Raw genomic sequence first — 22,353 nt, 5'->3', positions numbered from 1 at the left:
GTTCCGACTGGGGAAAAATAGTTTTGAATGGTCATCCAACTCAGAATTCCAAGTCGGAAACTCTGGCATCTTCCTAGAGCTCCGAGTTTCCGAACTCAAGATCACTGGCATCATGATTTGACCTTTAAACCCCCCCCCCCCCCCCCCCCCTGATGATGAAGCTGATGAATTCAGAATAAGTGGGAAACTTTATGCATTTCCATCTTCTGTGACCTCTTTTGTCATCTATCCAACATATTAGCCCAACACATGATATGTTTCTGAAATTTGCAAGACATGAACTAATCACACAAAAAGGACAAATGTTGACATAATATTCAGTGGAAGCATGACCCTAACCCTAACCCATTTGTGTACACTGAGCTAAAACCATATTTTCAGTTCGCATTTGGTAAACTGTGACAGAAGGTTAGATAGTCTATTTGTTCCCCAAAGACAATTCAATTCAATTTTGTGTGATTAGGAAACATGGCATAGTAATTTAATAGGATCTCTGTGGTTGTACTGCCAGAGGGTAAGCTGATCCAAGATTTATGCCTACGGACATACTGACTTCCCAAGCCAGCCGCACACACCCAGCCACATGGCTCAGCTCACCCCTGGAAGTTGCCCCATCAGTTCTTTGATACATTTTAAATTGTACTGCCTAAAGAAGTCTTGCAGTTACATCACAAATCACCTAGCAACTGCACCAGGCGCCATGTTGGAAGACCAGAGTCGGTCTGGTGGAGTGGCCACTCAGCTGTTGTCGAAAGAATTGATGCGGTAGCCTTCCAACTTCCCTCTATGGACGGGTTGGTTGTTTAGCAACAAATCCGACTGGTGCGCAACTATGGCGTAAACTATATTTCATCCCCAACGTTTATTGAATACAAAGATGCATAATGAGCACTTGACTCTTAAATACATCTTTACAGTTGTTGATTAGCTAGCTAGCAAATATTTTGCCCTATTATCATCAGTTGTGTTTATTCATGGACATGAAATTATTTATCTTTCGTGTCTTTGTGTTTCATAATTTTCCTTCAATTCACAAGAGGCAGAACGTACCTCACAGGAGAAAGCATCAGAGCGAGTAAAACAGCACCCCTCTGTCTCTCTACGTGTAGGCCTTCTACAGTGGGGCAAAATAGTATTTAGTCAGCCACCAATTGTGCAAGTTCTCCCACTTACAAAGATGAGAGAGGCCTGTAATTTTCATCATAGGTACACTTCAACTATGACAGACAAAATTAGAAAAAAAATCCAGAAAATCACATTGTAGGATTTTTTATGAATTTATTTGCAAATTATGGTGGAAAATAAGTATTTGTGTGTACAGTGTGATTGTTTTTCTCATTTTGTCTGTCATAGTTGAAGTGTACCTATGATGAAAATTTAAGTGGGGGGTGCAGGGCTGTTGACCGGGGTAGGGGTAGCCAGGTGGAAAGCATGGCCAGCTGTATAAAAATGCTTATTGAAATTCTCAATTATCGTAGGTTTATGAGTGGTGACAGTGTTTCCTAGCCCAGAACTTTTTTGGAGTTTGTGCTACAGGATGCAAATTTCTGTTTGAAAAAGATAGCCTTTGCTTTCCTAACTGCCTGTGTATATTGGTTCCTAATTTCCCTGAAGTTGCATATCGCGGGAGCTACTCGACGCTAATGCAGTATGCCACAGGAGGTTTTTGTGCTGGTCAAGGGCAGTCAGGTCTGGAGTGAACCAAGGGCTATATCTGTTCCTGGTTGTGGGGCATGCTTATCTAAGATGGTGAGGAAATTACTTTTAAAGAACAACCAGTCATCCTATACTAATAGAATGAGGTCACTATCCTTCCAGGATACCCGGGCCAGGTCGATTAGAAAGGCCTGCTCGCTGAAGTGTTTTAGGGAGCGTTTGACAGTGATGAGGGGTGGTCGTTTTCACCACAGACCCATTACGGACGCAGGCAATGAGGCAGTGATCGCTGAGATCCTGATTTAAGACATCAGAGGTGTATTTGGAGGGCAGGTTGGTTAGGATGATATCTATGAGGGTGCCCGTGTTTACGGATTTGGTGTTGTACCTGGTAGGTTCATTGATCATTTGTGTGAGATTGAGGGCATATAGCTTAGATTGTAGGACGGCCGGGGTGTTGAGCATGTCCCAGTTTAGGTCACTTAACAGTACGAGCTCTGAAGATAGATGGGGGGCAATCAATTTACAATTGGTATCCAGGGCACAGCTGGGGGCAGAGGGTGGTCTATAGCAAGCGGCAACGGTGAGAGACTTGTTTCTGGGAAGGTGGACCAGCAGGGTTAAATAATAATCACTGTAGTTATAGAGGGTGCAACAGATCAGTACCTCAGGAGAAAATGTCAGTTGGCTTTTCGTAGCTGAGCATTCAGAGTTCGAGACAGCAGGTGCGGTTGAGAGAGTCGAAAACAGCAAGTCCGGGACAAGGTAGCACGTCCGGTGAACAGGTCAGGGTTCCCTAGCCGTAGGCAGAACAGTTGAAACTGGAGCAGCAGCACGACCAGGTGGACTGGGGACAGCCAGGAGTCACCAGGCCAGGTAGTCCTGAGGCATGAATGTAGGGCACAGGTCCTCCGGGAGGGGAGGGAGGGAGAATTAGAGGGAGCATACTTCAAATTCTGTTAAAATAGAACTTTGTTCTACTTGTTATGCTTGACGCGGTGCAAGTCCCACCTCTCCCATGTCCTCATTGGTTTTTAGGAGCATATTACCCACATGAAAGATAAACTGAGGTCCATACTCCAGTCGGTGGTGGTGGTAATGCACCTTGAAGTTGGTTGCTAACCACCATATAATGTCCAAAGAAGAAGCCTAAATAGCAGAGATTGTTTCTAGTAAACTCGGTTTACCCTTTTATCTGTGAATTAATTTTCGGAGTAGAGGACCTTGTGCTTTTCAGGTAAAATAACAACCCAATGTTTGGCTTCCTCTGTGATTTTACCTTCGCACCGCTACTGATTAGCATAGAGATGACATCAGTCAAAACACCTCCAAACAAGACATGGTATTAACATACACAATTCACCACGACAGTTTCTTGTCATTACTGCTAGCTATCTGGCCATTAACAACCATAACAACACACAGCCTTTTGCCCCTTTGAAGCTCCTGCATCATTTTCGTGACTTTGCTCACCCTTGCAGAGGACAGAATATTTCCAAATAATTCCCATAGAGATAGACAGAGGACTGTAGTGCCCGGAAGCTTGTTTAAGCATGGGCAGTATCCATTGAGGACTTTCACCATTTTGAAGTAGTCAACTGGGTGGGACTTCCTATGGGTGAAGGAAGGATCACATGATTCCATCTGGGTCATCAGAAGGGATCAGTCAAAGACAGTACAGTATGAAGATAGGCAGAAACTTATTCTCTAATAGAAATCCCTGATCACCCTTTAAGGTGATGTCATGGCGACATTGGCTAGCTAAGCTCGTGCAGAAACACATCATCTGGATTTGATTTGAAAGGTTGTCTGGCGCGGAACTGTGCAGGCCGTCAAATCAAAGGCACGCCTTCGATATAAAGTTGTTTTTGACAAAAATGTAAATGTGTGAGTTTGTCACTTTCATGAGGTTGGAGTAATACCATGTTCCACTACTTAAGACATTGGCTCAAGTTGAGGTTGTGCCTTTAGATAAAAAAAATAATAATAATGAATTACTAAGGAATAATGTTTAACTTCTTGTGAGCAAACATTCCATATTTGTAGCTGGCAGTAAATCGCCAACCTTGGCTTTATACATGTTGAAACAACACACTTTAGATGTAAGTATGCACCCTTTCAGTTTGTTTGTCAATACATAGAAGTAGTAGAATAAGAAAATTGACTAGGCCTACTTCAAAATGGAGATGGCCTCAATGGCGCTGCCCATGCTCTCACAAATGCCATGATGGATCAGATACAATGATGCGATGTCTAAGTCTATGGGTATTCCTCTTGTTGGATCAGCTAAAAAGGAGGACTTGGAAACAATAATAAGAAAATACTGTTACTGTTTTTCAGACTTCCATAGTGTTTAATATGGAAGACTGTAACTATCACATAATACTATAATTTCAGAAATTGGTAATATATTGATATAATTAAAAAGTCGTTATTGTGACCGTGAACGCACCCCACCCGAGTCCCCGACAATGACTAACTACATGACCCAAAATGCATTTCGAGAGGATTGCCGACAGATTTACTTCTTCTCAAATGTATTTCCGACTTACCGTATTGCGATTTATTTACTCGGCGATCACCTTGTCCTGAAAATGTTCAACAAGAAACCGCGAAGAAACTTCAGGCAAAGGAAAGGAAAATCGAGCGATGAAGATGAACAGAAGAGCGGAGAGGATGATGGAAGTAAAACACAAGCTACCGCTTCTAGCATAAAGCCCGTCAAGTTGCCGCAGAATCGGGGGATCTCATGCAGTTCCAAGCGGGAGGCGAAGTCACCCAAGTCGGACTCGAGTGGTGCTGAAGACGCGGTAGAATATGGTACTAGTGGGCCGTTCGTTGGCACTAGACCGCCTAACAGTAAAGAGGACAAGGATGGACGGAAGAAGAAAGGAAACGTTCTCAGCTTCTCTAATGAGAAAGAAGGTACGCGTTTGACCTGTTTTTGTTATGTAAACTCACAGTCCACAGACGTATTTCAAACGTCACTAACTGACAGTAAGGTGGGTGTTGTGTAAGAGTATCTGTAAAGTGGCTTCCCCTCATTGTGTCCTTAATTTGTACTGTCTGAAAAGTGAAAACACAGGACTGGTGGCGGCGGCAGCAATATGGGACATTAATTGAATATCCCATGTATGAATTTCCTGTCCTTCACCTGGCTAGTTCTCTAGTTCAGGTGGAGGAGAGGGGTGAATCTCAATTGTAATTTCCTTGATTCCATGCATTGTTGCTTCTTGCCCCCTTCTCAAAACACATTGGAAGAGAAGATCAGAGGGGAGGGCATGAGGAATCAAGGAAATACAATTTAGATTCACCCAAGGTTTCAATAACATGTTTGACAAGGATATGAAGCCATTTGAGATGTACGGTGAACCCAATGTCTTGATTTAGAGAGACAGTCAGTTGTGTTATTAATAACTGTTTTTTTTTCTCTCTCTCTCTCTTCCCATTTTGAAGGATCTGAGTTCAAACTAAAGAAATCGTCAGATAAAGCTGTGGTCTTCCAAGCCAGGAGAAAGGAGGCTTCCCCTGCAAAGACCTCCCGGCCTACTGGTGAGCACAACGTTGCCATTTTAATGCTGTAAAAACACCACTGTTAAGGCTAGATGATTGATCAGTCTAACCATGTCTGTTTTGACCCCAGCCAGGAAAGATGTGACTGTGGTTGTGTCCCAGAAAGAAAGGTCCGGAGAAGAACTGTCATCAGACAGTGACGGAGAGGAAGGCGCCAAGTCATCCACATCCAGCTCTGCCTCCTCCATGTCCTCCACATCCTCCAAATCCTCCACTCAGAAACACAAACCAGGTCAGCCTCACAGATAGCTATGGCTCAAAAGAAAAGGCTGAAATTTATCCAATGCCAAAAAATGTGGACCAGCAATCGGCCAAATGCTGGTGAAAATTCTGAGTGGCAAGTCATTTTTTATTTTAATTTTGAATTTTGAATATAAATCAGTCAGCCACACTGGCTGGTAGACACAAAAGTTAGTTTCAGGACATGGACAAAATCAAATAGCTCCGAAGAATGAGTTTGTCTTAACCAGCCTGTAGCTACAACGGCCCCTTGCAGGGTAAGATGGTCCACCACTGGTCTACACAGAGACAGGCAGATAGGCAGCATTCTGAAGAGACATCCCGTGTGTGTGTGTGTGTGTGTGTGTGTGTGTGTGTGTGTGTGTGTGTGTGTGTGTGTGTGTAGTGTCGTGGAAATTTCCTCTATTTACCAAATCATGGGAGCAAACCACACACACAAGTCAGAGTTAGTTATAAAAGTCCATCTTTAATTATATGAGCTCTATCACAACCCTGTGACTCTCAGATAAATTCAGTGTCTCTCAGTGAATTCTCTGAGAGCCCCCTTACAATGCAACTGAGTTCCTTTAATAGCAAAAGACACACATAGTCAGACAGCATAGACATAACTCATCGTTCAGCTTTGTCTCCTTTCCCAAACCATAAACCAATCCTCCAAATCAACAGGCATATATCAAATTGTCATTTAGATACAACCCACTCAAAATACAACCTCCTGGACAAACTCACGGAGAGGAGGGTGAGGCTATAGGTTAAGATAGAAACAACATAAGAGGGAGCATAGAATGATTCCAGACACTGCAACCTTCCTTTCCCCACTATGGGAAAGGTAGAGAGTGAAAGATATGTTTACACATGATGACACTTTGACCTCTCCCCTCTCAGCGGCCATGCAACTTAGTCTTGACATAGAACAGATACTGCAACCCTGCCCACAGTATTATACAAAAATACCATTCTGATGAGAATTAACTTACACACATTTGATAAATATAAAACATCTTACATATGTTACCAACAAATTCTGAATCTTCCCTAACAATAGTGGTGATCCCAGATGCAAGAAGGATCCAGGCGGCCAGAAGGCAGCGTCAGGCGGCCAGAGCCCAGAAAGACTATATATCCCTTGGGAGAGATGGGGAGAGCTCCCCCCGGACACCAGACCAGGACCTGGAGGAACGCACTGACGAAGATTATGATGACGATGATGAGCCAGACGACCATGAACGCAGGATTGAGTTTGCCCCGCGGTCCAAAACCATCAGGGAGAGGATAGCAGAGAAGATGGGTGAGAGGAGGGAGTTGAGAGAATGGAAGATCTATTGTTTTGTGGTCCTGGGCAACAGTTAATTTTTTTTTTGTTTTAGTAATAAATTATAAACAGGCAGTTAATAATCAAACCCCATAATGATGTATCTGTGGCTTGGAGATGGTGTAGTGAGTTGTAGATGAGCTTATCACACCTCCTTTGACTGAATGCTGAAATGTGTTCTCTTTGTTTTTAGTCCTTGTTGTGTTGATACTTGAGGAAGTGACAGTCTGTCTTTATCTCTGTATTTCCCTGTATGGCTCTGTCGCTCCATCCCTGCCTGTTCGGTACAGGAGGTAGTGGTGCTAGTGAGTCTGACGACCAGGAGAGCGAGGACAACAACCTCTGGGAGGAGCAACAGATTGGAAAGGGAGTCAAGAGACACCCTGGGGAGCAGGTAATATACTCACCCCTCTGTCTCACCTACCCACACACACACACGTTCAGTTTCATTCCACTCCTCTGTCTCACCTACACACACACACACACACACACACACACACACACACACACACACACACACACACACATACTTTCAGTTTCATTCCTCTGTCTCACCTACACACACACACACACACACACACACTTTCAGTTTCATTCCACTCCTCTGTCTCACCTACACACACACACACACACACACACGCACTTTCAGTTTCATTCCATCCCTCTGTCTCACCTACCCACACACACACCTACCCACACCCACACACTTTCAGTTTCATTCCACTCCTAACTCTGTCTGTCCCCCTAGAGTCCATCAGGCAGTGAGGGCAGTGGCTCTGTGAGGAGCGGTAGTAGTAGACGGAAACAGAGAGTCAATATCCCAGAGTGTCTGCCTCTCATCAGCCTCAGCGTGGTGAAGAAGAGGATCACTGGGAAGTCAGTTCATTCATCCTTCCATTGCCTCCTCAATACAATATACCTCATGTACTCTAGCTGCAAAATAATGTTTGTCTAGTAAATCAAAGCTCCACCTTTTCTCCATTTCTCTTCTCCTCTCTCCCCTTCATCCTCCCACCATACCTCTCCTTCTTCCTCTCCTTCCCCTCTCCAGACTGTGTGATCTGAGGGAGGTCCACAGGGCTCATGAGGCAGACCTGAGGAGGATGGAAGTGGACATGGACAGCTCTAGAACCTCTCTGGAGAACCTGGAGAGTGGTTCCTCCGACCGCCAGCTTCAATTCTACCGGGACACCAACACTTACATTCAGAACCTGGTGGAATGTCTCAGAGAGAAGGTCAGAGGAATTCTGGAAGTGTCTGTTGGAATGTTCTGGTCTTTAAAATGACAAACAGAAGCACTGTGAGATATGTGAAAGTTTGTGATTGAGACAATGTTAATGAGGGGTGATAATAACAGTGATTGCGTGATTAATTGATCCTCTCTAGGTGGTAGAGATCAACAGTGTGGAGGTGGACATGCACACTCTTCTGTCTGACCAGGCGGAGGTACTGTTGTCAAGGAGACGAGAGGCTATACGGCAGAAGTCATCTTGCCTCCAGCAGCTCAGCTGTGAGTGTCTCTGTTTGTATAGTATGAGTGTGTGGTCCTAGTCAGTGGAAAGACAGAATGTTAACTGTAGTACTCCTCCTCCCACTCTCTTCATCTGTTTATTAGTTCTAGTTGGGTGAATTTCTAGACTTATTATCACTCTCTCTCACTCTAGATGCCACTGATCCACAGAGGGAAGGAGACCCCGGGGAAAGTGGGAATGAAGAAACAAATAAAAGGTGAGTGAGAATTCTCCGTTTAGTACGAACACATCACTTTAGGTTTAACCAGTCACGATGTTACGCGCTCACTTCCACCACTGTGTCAATGTTACGCGCTCACTTCCACCACTGTGTCAATGTTACACGCTCCCTTCCATCACTGTGTCACAATGTTACGCGCTCACTTCCACCATTGTCAATGTTACGCGCTCACTTCCACCACTGTGTCAATGTTACGCGCTCACTTCCACCACTGTCAATGTTACACGCTCACTTCCACCACTGTCAATGTTACACGCTCACTTCCACCACTGTGTCACGATGTTATGCGGTCACTTCCACCACTGTGTCAATGTTACGCGCTCACTTCCACCACTGTCAATGTTACGCGCTCACTTCCACCACTGTGTCAATGTTACGCGCTCACTTCCACCACTGTGTCAATGTTACGCGCTCACTTCCACCACTGTGTCAATGTTACGCGCTCACTTCCACCACTGTGTCAATGTTACGCGCTCACTTCCACCACTGTGTCAATGTTACGCGCTCACTTCCACCACTGTGTCAATGTTACGCGCTCACTTCCACCACTGTGTCACAATGTTACGCGCTCACTTCCACCACTGTGTCACAATGTTACGCGCTCACTTCCACCACTGTGTCAATGTTACGCGCTCACTTCCACCACTGTGTCAATGTTACGCGCTCACTTCCACCACTGTGTCAATGTTACGCGCTCACTTCCACCACTGTGTCAATGTTACGCGCTCACTTCCACCACTGTGTCACAATGTTACGCGCTCACTTCCACCACTGTGTCACAATGTTACGCGCTCACTTCCACCACTGTGTCAATGTTACGCGCTCACTTCCACCACTGTGTCACAATGTTACGCGCTCACTTCCACCACTGTGTCAATGTTACACGCTCCCTTCCATCACTGTGTCACAATGTTACGCGCTCACTTCCACCACTGTGTCAATGTTACGCGCTCCCTTCCATCACTGTGTCACAATGTTACGCGCTCACTTCCACCACTGTGTCAATGTTACGCGCTCACTTCCACCACTGTGTCACAATGTTACGCGCTCACTTCCACCACTGTCAATGTTACGCGCTCACTTCCACCACTGTGTCACAATGTTACGCGCTCACTTCCACCACTGTCAATGTTACACGCTCACTTCCACCACTGTGTCAATGTTACGCGCTCACTTCCACCACTGTGTCACAATGTTACGCGCTCACTTCCACCACTGTCAATGTTACGCGCTCACTTCCACCACTGTCAATGTTACGCGCTCACTTCCACCACTGTCAATGTTACGCGCTCACTTCCACCACTGTCAATGTTACGCGCTCACTTCCACCACTGTCAATGTTACGCGCTCACTTCCACCACTGTGTCACAATGTTACGCGCTCACTTCCACCACTGTGTCACAATGTTACGCGCTCACTTCCATCACTGTGTCAATGTTACGCGCTCACTTCCACCACTGTCAATGTTACGCGCTCACTTCCACCACTGTGTCAATGTGACGCGGTCACTTCCACCACTGTCAATGTTACGCGCTCACTTCCACCACTGTCAATGTTACGCGCTCACTTCCACCACTGTGTCAATGTTACGCCCTCACTTCCACCACTGTCAATGTTACGCACTCACTTCCACCACTGTCAATGTTACGCGCTCACTTCCACCACTGTGTCAATGTTACGCGCTCACTTCCACCACTGTGTCAATGTTACGCGCTCACTTCCACCACTGTGTCAATGTTACGCGCTCACTTCCACCACTGTGTCAATGTTACACGCTCCCTTCCATCACTGTGTCACAATGTTACGCGCTCACTTCCACCACTGTGTCAATGTTACGCGCTCCCTTCCATCACTGTGTCACAATGTTACGCGCTCACTTCCACCACTGTGTCAATGTTACGCGCTCACTTCCACCACTGTGTCACAATGTTATGCGCTCACTTCCACCACTGTCAATGTTACACGCTCACTTCCACCACTGTGTCAATGTTACGCGCTCACTTCCACCACTGTGTCACAATGTTACGCGCTCACTTCCACCACTGTCAATGTTACGCCCTCACTTCCACCTACTGTCAATGTTACGCGCTCACTTCCACCACTGTCAATGTGACGCGGTCACTTCCACCACTGTCAATGTTACGCGCTCACTTCCACCACTGTGTCAATGTGACGCGGTCACTTCCACCACTGTGTCACAATGTTACGCGCTCACTTCCACCACTGTCAATGTTACGCCCTCACTTCCACCTACTGTCAATGTTACGCGCTCACTTCCACCACTGTCAATGTTACGCCCTCACTTCCACCTACTGTCAATGTTACGCGCTCACTTCCACCACTGTCAATGTTACGCGCTCACTTCCACCACTGTGTCAATGTGACGCGGTCACTTCCATCACTGTGTCACAATGTTACGCGCTCACTTCCACCACTGTCAATGTTACGCGCTCACTTCCACCACTGTCAATGTTACGCGCTCACTTCCACCACTGTGTCAATGTGACGCGCTCACTTCCACCACTGTGTCACAATGTTACGCACTCACTTCCACCACTGTCAATGTTAATCGCTCACTTCCATCACTGTGTCAATGTGACTCGGTCACTTCCACCACTGTCAATGTTACGCGGTCACTTCCACCACTGTCAATGTTACGCGCTCACTTCCACCACTGTGTCAATGTTACGCGCTCACTTCCACCACTGTGTCAATGTTACGCCCTCACTTCCACCACTGTCAATGTTACGCGCTCACTTCCACCACTGTCAATGTTACGCGCTCACTTCCACCACTGTGTCAATGTTACGCGCTCACTTCCACCACTGTCAATGTTACGCGCTCACTTCCACCACTGTCAATGTTACGCGCTCACTTCCACCACTGTGTCAATGTTACGCGCTCACTTCCACCACTGTGTCAATGTTACGCGCTCACTTCCACCACTGTGTCAATGTTACACGCTCCCTTCCATCACTGTGTCACAATGTTACGCGCTCACTTCCACCACTGTGTCAATGTTACGCGCTCCCTTCCATCACTGTGTCACAATGTTACGCGCTCACTTCCACCACTGTGTCACAATGTTACGCGCTCACTTCCACCACTGTGTCACAATGTTACGCGCTCACTTCCACCACTGTGTCAATGTTATGCGCTCACTTCCACCACTGTGTCACAATGTTATGCGCTCACTTCCACCACTGTCAATGTTACGCGCTCACTTCCACCACTGTGTCACAATGTTACGCGCTCACTTCCACCACTGTCAATGTTACACGCTCACTTCCACCACTGTGTCAATGTTACGCGCTCACTTCCACCACTGTGTCACAATGTTACGCGCTCACTTCCACCACTGTCAATGTTACGCGCTCACTTCCACCACTGTGTCAATGTGACGCGGTCACTTCCATCACTGTGTCACAATGTTACGCGCTCACTTCCACCACTGTCAATGTTACGCGCTCACTTCCATCACTGTGTCAATGTGACGCGGTCACTTCCACCACTGTCAATGTTACGCGCTCACTTCCACCACTGTCAATGTTACGCGCTCACTTCCACCACTGTCAATGTTACGCACTCACTTCCACCACTGTCAATGTTACGCGCTCACTTCCACCACTGTGTCAATGTTACGCGCTCACTTCCACCACTGTGTCAATGTTACACTCTCACTTCCACCACTGTCAATGTTACGTGGTCACTTCCACCACTGTCAATGTTACGCGCTCACTTCCACCACTGTCAATGTGACGCGCTCACTTCCACCACTGTCAATGTTACGCGCTCACTTCCACCACTGTGTCACAATGTTACGCACTCACTTCCACCACTGTCAATGTTACGCGCTCACTTCCACCACTGTGTCAATGTTACGCGCTCACTTCCACCACTGTCAATGTTACGCCCTCACTTCCACCACTGTCAATGTTACGCGCTCACTTCCACCACTGTCAATGTTACGCGCTCACTTCCACCACTGTGTCACAATGTTACGCACTCACTTCCACCACTGTCAATGTTACGCGCTCACTTCCACCACTGTGTCAATGTTACACTCTCACTTCCACCACTGTCAATGTTACGTGGTCACTTCCACCACTGTCAATGTTACGTGCTCACTTCCACCACTGTCAATGTGACGCGCTCACTTCCACCACTGTCAATGTTACGCGCTCACTTCCACCACTGTGTCACAATGTTACGCGCTCACTTCCACCACTGTGTCAATGTTACACGCTCACTTCCACCACTGTCAATGTTACGCGCTCACTTCCACCACTGTCAATGTTACGCCCTCACTTCCACCACTGTCAATGTTACGCGCTCACTTCCACCACTGTCAATGTTACGCGTTCACTTCCACCACTGTGTCACAATGTTACGCACTCACTTCCACCACTGTCAATGTTACGCGCTCACTTCCACCACTGTGTCAATGTTACGCGCTCACTTCCACCACTGTCAATGTTACGCGCTCACTTCCACCACTGTGTCAATGTGACGCGCTCACTTCCACCACTGTCAATGTTACGCGCTCACTTCCACCACTGTGTCACAATGTTACGCACTCACTTCCACCACTGTCAATGTTACGCGCTCACTTCCACCACTGTGTCAATGTTACACGCTCACTTCCACCACTGTCAATGTTACACGCTCACTTCCACCACTGTGTCACAATGTTACGCACTCACTTCCACCACTGTCAATGTTACGCGCTCACTTCCACCACTGTGTCACAATGTTACGCACTCACTTCCACCACTGTCAATGTTACGCGCTCACTTCCACCACTGTCAATGTTACGCGCTCACTTCCACCACTGTCAATGTTACGCGCTCACTTCCATCACTGTGTCAATGTTACACGCTCACTTCCACCACTGTCAATGTTACGCGCTCACTTCCACCACTGTGTCAATGTGACGCGGTCACTTCCATCACTGTGTCACAATGTTACGCGCTCACTTCCACCACTGTCAATGTTACGCGCTCACTTCCACCACTGTGTCACAATGTTACGCGCTCACTTCCACCACTGTCAATGTTACGCGCTCACTTCCACCACTGTCAATGTTACGCGCTCACTTCCACCACTGTCAATGTTACGCGCTCACTTCCACCACTGTGTCAATGTTACGCGCTCACTTCCACCACTGTGTCAATGTTACACGCTCACTTCCACCACTGTCAATGTTACGCGCTCACTTCCACCACTGTCAATGTTACGCCCTCACTTCCACCACTGTCAATGTGACGCGCTCACTTCCACCACTGTCAATGTTACGCGCTCACTTTCACCACTGTCAATGTGACGCGCTCACTTCCACCACTGTCAATGTTACACGCTCACTTCCACCACTGTCAATGTGACGCGCTCACTTCCACCACTGTGTCAATGTGACGCGGTCACTTCCACCACTGTCAATGTTACGCGCTCACTTCCACCACTGTCAATGTTACGCGCTCACTTCCACCTACTGTTTGATCTGATCATCCAGTGAGTCAGGAGAGCCGGGTGAGGAAGACTATGGTAGCCTGACGGCCGACAGCGAACCTTCTCCTGAGGAAGAGGCAGAACTGCAGAGGGCGAGAGGTGAGCGGTGTAGCTGTCTTGGGCGAGGACATATGTCCTCCACTTACCAAACGTGTGTTGGTGACCCCTTAATTTCAGCCGAGTATTTAATTCCCAAATGGGTGTCTGCAATAAAGGATTTCTGCAATATTCTAAATATATCTATTTATCTATACAGCTATAGATTTGCCATCCCATTCCTTAGAGTTTAGTGCTGCTCTCTAAACCGTAGAATAACAGACAGTGTTTCCACTCTCGCATCTCTTTATCCCTCCTGTTTAATTCAGAGGAGATCCTGAGCAGGTCCCAGGATGTGTTCTGTGACGTGCAGGAGGACTTCTGGGAGGTGAAGAAGGTTCTGTCTCGCTTCAACGAGTGGAGGGTAGCCTTCTCCGAGTCCTACCACTCAGCCTACATCAGCCTCTGTCTACCCAAACTACTCAACCCGCTCATCAGACACCAACTTTTAGGCTGGAACCCCCTACAGGTACTGTACAAAATACGTACTGGACGCCACACAGTTCATTCTTTGTGTTTATTTTGACGTACCTCTGTATTTGATGTCATAATAATTCTCTGTGTGCATCAGGCTGCAGGAGAGGACTTTGAGGCCCTGCCGTGGTTCTCTGCTGTAGAGACGTTCTGTCACGGCCTGGGCTACCAGGAGGCAGACCACACTGACAGGAAAACACTGCCTGCAATCATAGAGAAGACTCTCCTTCCCAAGATACAAGGTCACCATACACACATACACAGTACCAGTCAAAAATTTGGACACTAATATTAAGGGTTTTTGGAATCCATGGAATCCTGTAGTAAAGTGTTAAGAAATATATATATATATATACACTGCTCAAAAAAATAAAGGGAACACTAAAATAACACATCCTAGATCTGAATGAATGAAATATTCTTATTGAATATTTTTTTCTTTACATAGTTGAATGTGCTGACAACAAAATCACACAAATTATCAATGGAAATCAAATGTATCAACCCATGGAGGTCTGGATTTGGAGTCACACTCAAAATTAAAGTGGAAAACCACACTACAGGCTGATCCAACTTTGATGTAATGTCCTTAAAACAAGTCAAAATGAGGCTCAGTAGTGTGTGTGGCCTCCACGTGCCTGTATGACCTCCCTACAACGCCTGGGCATGCTCTTGATGAGGTGGCGGATGGTCTCCTGAGGGATCTCCTCCCAGACCTGGACTAAAGCATCCGCCAACTCCTGGACAGTCTGTGGTGCAATGTGGCGTTGGTGGATGGAGCGAGTCATGATGTCCCAGATGTGCTCAATTGGATTCAGGTCTGGGGAACGGGCGGGCCAGTCCATAGCATCAATGCCTTCCTCTTGCAGGAACTTCTGACACACTCCAGCCACATGAGGTCTAGCATTATCTTGCATTAGGAGGAACCCAGGGCCAACCGCACCAGCATATGGTCTCACAAGGGGTCTGAGGATCTCATCTCGGTACCTAATGGCAGTCAGGCTACCTCTGGCGAGCACATGGAGGGCTGTGCGTCCCCCAAAGAAATGCCACCCCACATCATGACTGACCCACCGCCAAACCGGTCATACTGGAGGATGTTGCAGGCAGCAGAACGTTCTCCACGGCGTCTCCAGACTCTGTCACGTCTGTCACATGTGCTTAGTCTGAACCTGCTTTCATCTGTGAAGAGCACAGGGCGCTAGTGGCGAATTTGCCAATCTTGGTGTTCTCTGACAAATGAAAAACGTCCTGCACGGTGTTGGGCTGTAAGCACAACCCCCACCTGTGGATGTCGGGCCCTCATACCACCCTCATGGAGTCTGTTTCTGACCATTTGAGCAGACACTTGCACATTTGTGGCCTGCTGGAGGTTATTTTGCAAGGCTCTGGCAGTGCTCCTCCTTGCACAAAGGCGGAGGTAGCGGTCCTGCTGCTGGGTTGTTGCCCTGCTACGGCCTCCTCCACGTCTCCTGATGTACTGGCCTGTCTCCTGGTAGCACCTCCATGCTCTGGACACTACGCTGACAGACACAGCAAACCTTCTTGCCACAGCTCTCATTGATGTGCCATCCTGGATGAGCTGCACTACCTGAGCCACTTGTGTGGGTTGTAGACTCCATCTCATGCTACCACTAGAGTGAAAGCACCGCCAGAATTCAAAGTGACCAAAACATCAGCCAGGAAGCATAGGAACTGAGAAGTGGTCTGTGGTCCCCACCTGCAGAACCACTCCTTTATTGGGGGTGTCTTGCTAAATGCCTATAATTTCCACCTGTTGTCTATTCCATTTGCACAACAGCATGTGAAATTTATTGTCAATCAGTGTTGCTTCCTAAGTGGACAATTTGATTTCACAGAAGTGTGATTGACTTGGAGTTACATTGTGTTGTTTAAGTGTTCCCTTTATTTTTTTGAGCAGTGTATTTTTAAATACATTCTCTAAAGGAGCCACCCTTTGCCTTTGACAGCTTTGCACACTCTTTCAACCAGCTTCATCTGGAATGCTTTTCTAACAGTCTTGAAGGAGTTCCCACATATGCTGAGCACTTGTCTGCTTTTCCTTCGCTCTCCACTCGTTGAAGTGTGGCTTCTTTGGAGAATGTAAAATATATTTTGATTTGTTTACTACATGATTCCATATGTGTTATTTCATACTTTTGATGTCTTCACTATGATTCTACAATGTAGAACATTGTCCAAGTAAAAACCCTGTATGTGTGCATACTTAACTCCATACTGATGTGTAACTCACTCCCTTTATCAATGTTGTCATGAGTGGGCCTGTGACTTTACCGAGGACTGTGTCACTTTAATGTGCGTCCGTCCCTCCTCACAGGTTTTGTGGAGTTGGTGTGGGACCCTCTGTCCAGCCGTCAGTCTCTGTGTCTGTCTGAGCTGTGTCACAGACTGCAGGATGACTACTCTCTGTTTGAGGGAGAGCAGAGCAAACCGGTCAAGGTAACAGTTAATATTGCATCTCCAGTGCAGAGCCCTGGTCTAGCAACAACACTCCCAGCCAGTCACATATGCAACTCCCCACTGGAGACAGCCTGTCTTCCCCCTCTGTTTCCAATGCAGGTTGACGTTTTATTGTCATGAATCTTGTCCTGGAGGCAGAACTGAGCGACTTTGTCTTATATAGGCAGGCTGCAGAATTGGCTATATTGTAAAATGTTGGTCATAATTTAAGGTTAGGCTTTAGGGTTAGCAGTGTGGTTAAGGTAAGGTTTATAATCAGATGTCATGACATTGTGTCTGTGCCAGCTAGTGACCACTCTGCAGAGCTGCCTCCAGAACAAGATTCATGACAAAAAACGCTAACCTGCATTTCAAACAGTATATAAAGTGTACATTTTTAAAAAACAAAAATACTAATACAGTGAATTCGGGAAGTATTGAGACCCCTTGACTTTTTCTACATTTTGTTACGTTACAGCCTTATTCTAAAACTGATTCAATTATGTTTTTCCCCTCATCAATCTACACACAATACAACATAATAACAAAGCAAGCTCTGTCATGTTGGAGAGGTGTTTCGATCCAGTTCAAGTCTGGGCTCTGGCTGGGCCACTCCAAGGACATTCAGAGACTTGTCCTGAAGCTACTCCTGCGTTGTCTTGGCTGTATGCTTAGGGTCGTTGTCCTGTTGGAAGGTGAACCGTCACCCCAGTCTAAGGTCCTGAGAACTCTGGGGCAAGTTTCCATCAAGGATCTCTCTGTACTTTGCTTCGTTCATCAGTCCCTGCCGCTGTAAAACATCCCCAAAGCATGATGCTGCCACCACCATGCTTCACCGTAGGTATGGTGCCAGGTTTCATCCAGATGTGATGCTGCCACCACCATGCTTCACCGTAGGTATGGTGCCAGGTTTCATCCAGATGTGACGCTTGGCATTCAAGGCTTTTCTCCTCCGATTGCTCAGTTTGGCTGGGTGGCCAGCCCTAGGAAGAGAATTGGTGGTTCCAAACTTCTTCCAGAATGTGTTCTTGGTGACCTTCAATACTGCAGAAATGTTTTGGTACCCTTCCCCAGATCTGTGCCTCGACACAATCCTGTCTCGGAGCTCTACGGACAATTCCTTTGACCTCATGGCTTGGTTTTTGCTCTGACATGCACTGTCAACTGTGGGACCTTATATAGACAGGTGTGTGCCTTTCCAAATCATGTCCAATCAATTGAATTTACCACAGGTGGACCCCAATCAAGTTGTAGAAACATCTCAAGGATGATCAATGGAAACAGGATGCACCTGAGCTCAATTTCGAGTCTCATCGCAAAGGGTCTGAATACTTATGTAGATAAGGTATTTCTGTTTTGAATTTGTAATACATTTGCAAACATTTCTTAACCTGTTTTCACTGTCATTATGGAGTATTGTTTGTGTGTAGATTGAGGATTTATTTTATTTTTTAATCCATTTTAGAGAAGCCTATGACGTAACAAAATGTGGAAAGTCAAGGGGTCTGAATACTTTCTGTCTATATACAGTACCAGTCAAGTTCGGACACACCTACTCATTCAAGGGTTTTTCTTTATATTTACTTTTGTAGAATTATAGCGAAGACATCAAAATTAATGAAATAACACATATGGAATCTTATAGTAATCAAAAAAAGTGTTAAACAAATCAAAATATATTTAAAACTCTTCAAAGTAGCCAACCCTTTGTCTTGATGACAGCTTTGGGAACCACTTCCCTAGTCAAGGTTCTAGTCACAAAGAATGCCAACCAGAATGTTGACTGGCTGTAGTCACATAATTGGAGAGAAACATTTTGAAACCTAACCTACTTCCTGTGAGTGTGTCAGAATGTAAATAGTTCCCTCTGTCCGTCCCTGTCCTGTGTTTTCATTCGATCCTGTCCCCTGCCAGGCCTTTGTTGAAGCAGTGAGTGGTAGATTGAGGAGTTCTGTGGATGATGACATCTTCATCCCTCTATACCCTAAGAAGTGAGTGAATCCACCCAGGGTTGTCTCAATGTGATTATTTAAGTGGTTCATCTAGCTAGACCAAGGCTCTCCAACCATGTTCCTGGAGAACCACCCTCCTGTTTTCACTCTAACCTCAGTTGTGATCAATTGATCATCCAGAATTAAAATCATGTGCTCTAAATTAGAGTTGGAGCGAACATTTACAGGATGGGTAACTCTCCAGGAATAGGGTTGGAGAGCCCTGAGCTAGAAATTTCACACTGGAACACGTTTATACCAAGCTTGTCATAACGTAGCTTACTTGACCATAACTGCCTGGTTGTTTTGACAGGTTTTTAGATGACAAGTCCTCTCCACAGAGGAGGTTCAGAGACCAGCAGTTCTGGACAGCTGTGAAGGTACGTAAAAACACTGTTTTAAAATAGTCTTTTTTTCGATGGTGTGCTTCCCATGAGTGGATGGTGTACTGTAGTGACCATGTGGCTCACTTAGCCCATTATAACTTCCCACTGCAAATGCTAACTCCCGTTCATATAAACTGGTGGCATAGCTAACATACAGAACTCGGTGGTGGTAGCCAGTCATTTTTAACTGCAATGCATTTGATTGCATTATCCATACAAGCATTATACTAAGATGTTTACCTCAACGTAGTGTGAAATACGCACATCAACAATAGCCTAATGCAGGCACATTTTGCTGCAGGAAAATTAGGAGATTACAATTTCTACCAATAGTTAAGAGGGAGACAGAGCTCTGTTTGCTGATTATTGCAGCTGCAGTGCATTCAGAATGTATTCAGACCCTTCCACATTTTGTCACGTATTGTACTGTCATGCCTTGTACTAAAATGCATTACATTTTTCCCCTCATTAATCTGCACACAGCACCCCATAATGACAAAGTGAAAACAGGTTTCTAGAAAGATTTGCAAAAGAAACATTAAATTAAAAGCAAATGGCCTCTCGACTGGTGCGGCGGTCTAAGGCACTGCATCGCAACCTGGGTTCGATCCCGGGCTTTATCACAACCTGAATGCCAAACATCACGCCTGGAGGACACCTGGCACCATCCCTACGGTGAAGCATGGTGGTGGCAGCATCATGCTGTGGGGATGTTTTTCAGCGGCAGGTACAGGGAGACTAGTCAGCCTATAGGGAGGAGGTCAGGGACCTGGCAGTGTGGTGCCAGGACAACAACCTCTCCCTTTGTCGTGCTCAACGTGAGCAAGACAAAGGACCTGATCATGAACTACAGGAAAAGGCGGGGACGAACATGCCGCCATTCACATCAACGAGGCTGTAGTGGAGCGGGTCGAGAGCTTCAAGGTCCTTGGTGTCCACATCACCAACAAACTATAATGGTCCAAACACACCAAGACAGTCATGAAGAGGGCATGACAAAACCTTTTCCCCCTCAGGAGACTGAAAATATTTGGCATGGGTCCCCAGATCCTCAAATAGTTATACAGCTGCACCATTGAGAGCATCGTGACCGGTTGCATCACTGTCTGGTACGACAACTGCTCAGCATCCGACCGTAAAGCACTACAGGGGGTATTGTGCACAGCCCAGTACATCCCTGGGACAAGGCTTCCTAACATCCAGGACCTATATACTAGGCTGTGTCAGAGGAAGACCCTAAAAATTGTCAAAGACTCCAGTCACCCTTGTCAAACTGTTCTCTCTACTACCGCACGGCAAGCGGTACCGGCGCGCCAAGTCTAGTTCCACAAGGCTCCTTAACAGCTTCTACCCCCAAGTCATAAGACTCCTGAACAGCTAATTAAATGCCCACCTGGACTATTTGCATTGACCCCCCCCCCTGTTTCTACACTGCTGCTACTTGCTGTTTATTATCTATGCATAGTCACTTTACCCCTACCTACATGTACAAATGACCTCGGCTAACCTGTACCCCCGCACATTGACTCGGTACCGGTACCCTGTGTATACAGTCTCATTATTGTTATTTTGTTTATTTTTTATTTAATTTTTTACTTTAATTTATTTAGTAGATATTTTCTTAACTCTTTCTTGAACTAGATTGTTGGTTGAGGGCTTGTAAAGTAAGCATTTAAGGTTGTATTTGGCGCATGTGACCAAATAAAATGTGATTTGATTGTCTCTTGCTGTTTCTGTAACATCCAATGCATTGCTTTTAGTGTTGTTTTGTCTCTGGTGCATCAGCTCCTAGGTAACATTGGCCAGTGGGATGGGTTGATATCTGAACATGTTCTGAAGGAGCTAATGTTGGACAAACTCCTGAACCGCTACCTGATGATGACGCTACTCAACGAGACCCACTCACATGACTCTGTCCACACATGTAAAAAGGTGTGTAGGTGAATCACGTGTGTCTAATGTTAATTTATTGTCTATGGAGGTTTCAAGTTGTTTTCTTGGGGAATAATTGCTCTGCTGTCTTTTGAGATGACTCAGTTTAGTGGTGTCATTTTCAAGTTTTTCTCAAATGAACTAAGATTTCCCTCTCGCTGAGCAGGTCGCGGTGTGTTTTCCTAAGTCCTGGTTTAAAGACCTGAGCTCCTGTCCCTCTCAGCTGAAGTCCTTCAGTGACCACCTCCTCCAGACTGCCCATTCAGTCTGCAAACAGCAGCCTGACCACCCCAACACACGGTAACACTGCCTGCCTACCTCAAATGTACTTTTAGGCAGATTAATGTACCATGGTGAAGGTAGTGTTTTGATGTTAATGTATGTAATGTGGTTTCTGTAGGGCTGTGGTGAGCGACGTGCTGACTGTTTTGGGAAGCATCCAGGCATGGGACAAGGTAGAGACGATATCGGACAAATACCATTACCAAGACCTGGTGGACACACTCAAACTGTCCTAGTGTGTCCTACTGTGTCAACCATACATCATGTAATATGTGTTGCAACTTTATTTGTATTTTTTAAATCTATAAATAAATATTTGAGATGTTTGAACAGATGTTTGGTCCAGTTGCCTTCCTAACTGTTTTATTTTTGGTCTTATCTCACAAGAAAAAGGTAGAGCGCTTGTAGCTTCATCCCCAGGGCGCCGACAGAGATGGCCGCCTCGCTTCGCGTTCCTAGGAAACTATGCAGTTTTTTGTTTTTTTACGTGTTATTTCTTACATTGGTACCCCAGGTCATCTTAGGTTTCATTACATACAGTCGAGAAGAACTACTGAATATAAGAGCAGCGTCAACTCACCATCAGTACGACCAAGAATATGTTTTTCGCGACGGGGATCCTGTGTTCTGCCTTACAAACAGGACAACGGAGTGGATTCCATGCAGCGACCCAAAAAAAAAACAACTCCGAAAA

General features: G+C 46.1%; 1 protein-coding gene across 1 annotated transcript; it reads left to right on the top strand.

Annotated features, from left to right (window-relative positions):
• The first annotated feature begins 1,998 nt into the window (after positions 1-1,998).
• Positions 1,999-21,993, top strand: gcfc2 (GC-rich sequence DNA-binding factor 2). The gene is made up of 18 exons (XM_021585364.3): positions 1,999-4,581; positions 5,113-5,208; positions 5,300-5,461; positions 6,515-6,757; positions 7,072-7,175; positions 7,530-7,657; positions 7,833-8,016; positions 8,168-8,291; positions 8,446-8,509; positions 14,043-14,137; positions 14,404-14,603; positions 14,706-14,850; positions 16,947-17,068; positions 18,983-19,059; positions 19,373-19,439; positions 21,231-21,377; positions 21,544-21,677; positions 21,778-21,993. Exons 1-18 carry the CDS (start codon positions 4,128-4,130, stop codon positions 21,893-21,895), a joined length of 2,664 nt encoding a protein of 887 aa, XP_021441039.2. The 5' UTR covers positions 1,999-4,127; the 3' UTR covers positions 21,896-21,993.
• The last annotated feature ends 360 nt before the right edge of the window (positions 21,994-22,353 follow it).

Source organism: Oncorhynchus mykiss, chromosome 25, assembly GCF_057628025.1.
Source record: "Oncorhynchus mykiss isolate SJ-2025 chromosome 25, ASM5762802v1, whole genome shotgun sequence".
NCBI classification, from domain to species: domain Eukaryota; kingdom Metazoa; phylum Chordata; class Actinopteri; order Salmoniformes; family Salmonidae; genus Oncorhynchus; species Oncorhynchus mykiss.
The sequence above is the reverse complement of the archived record's forward strand: the minus strand, read 5'-3'. Positions and strand labels throughout refer to the sequence as shown.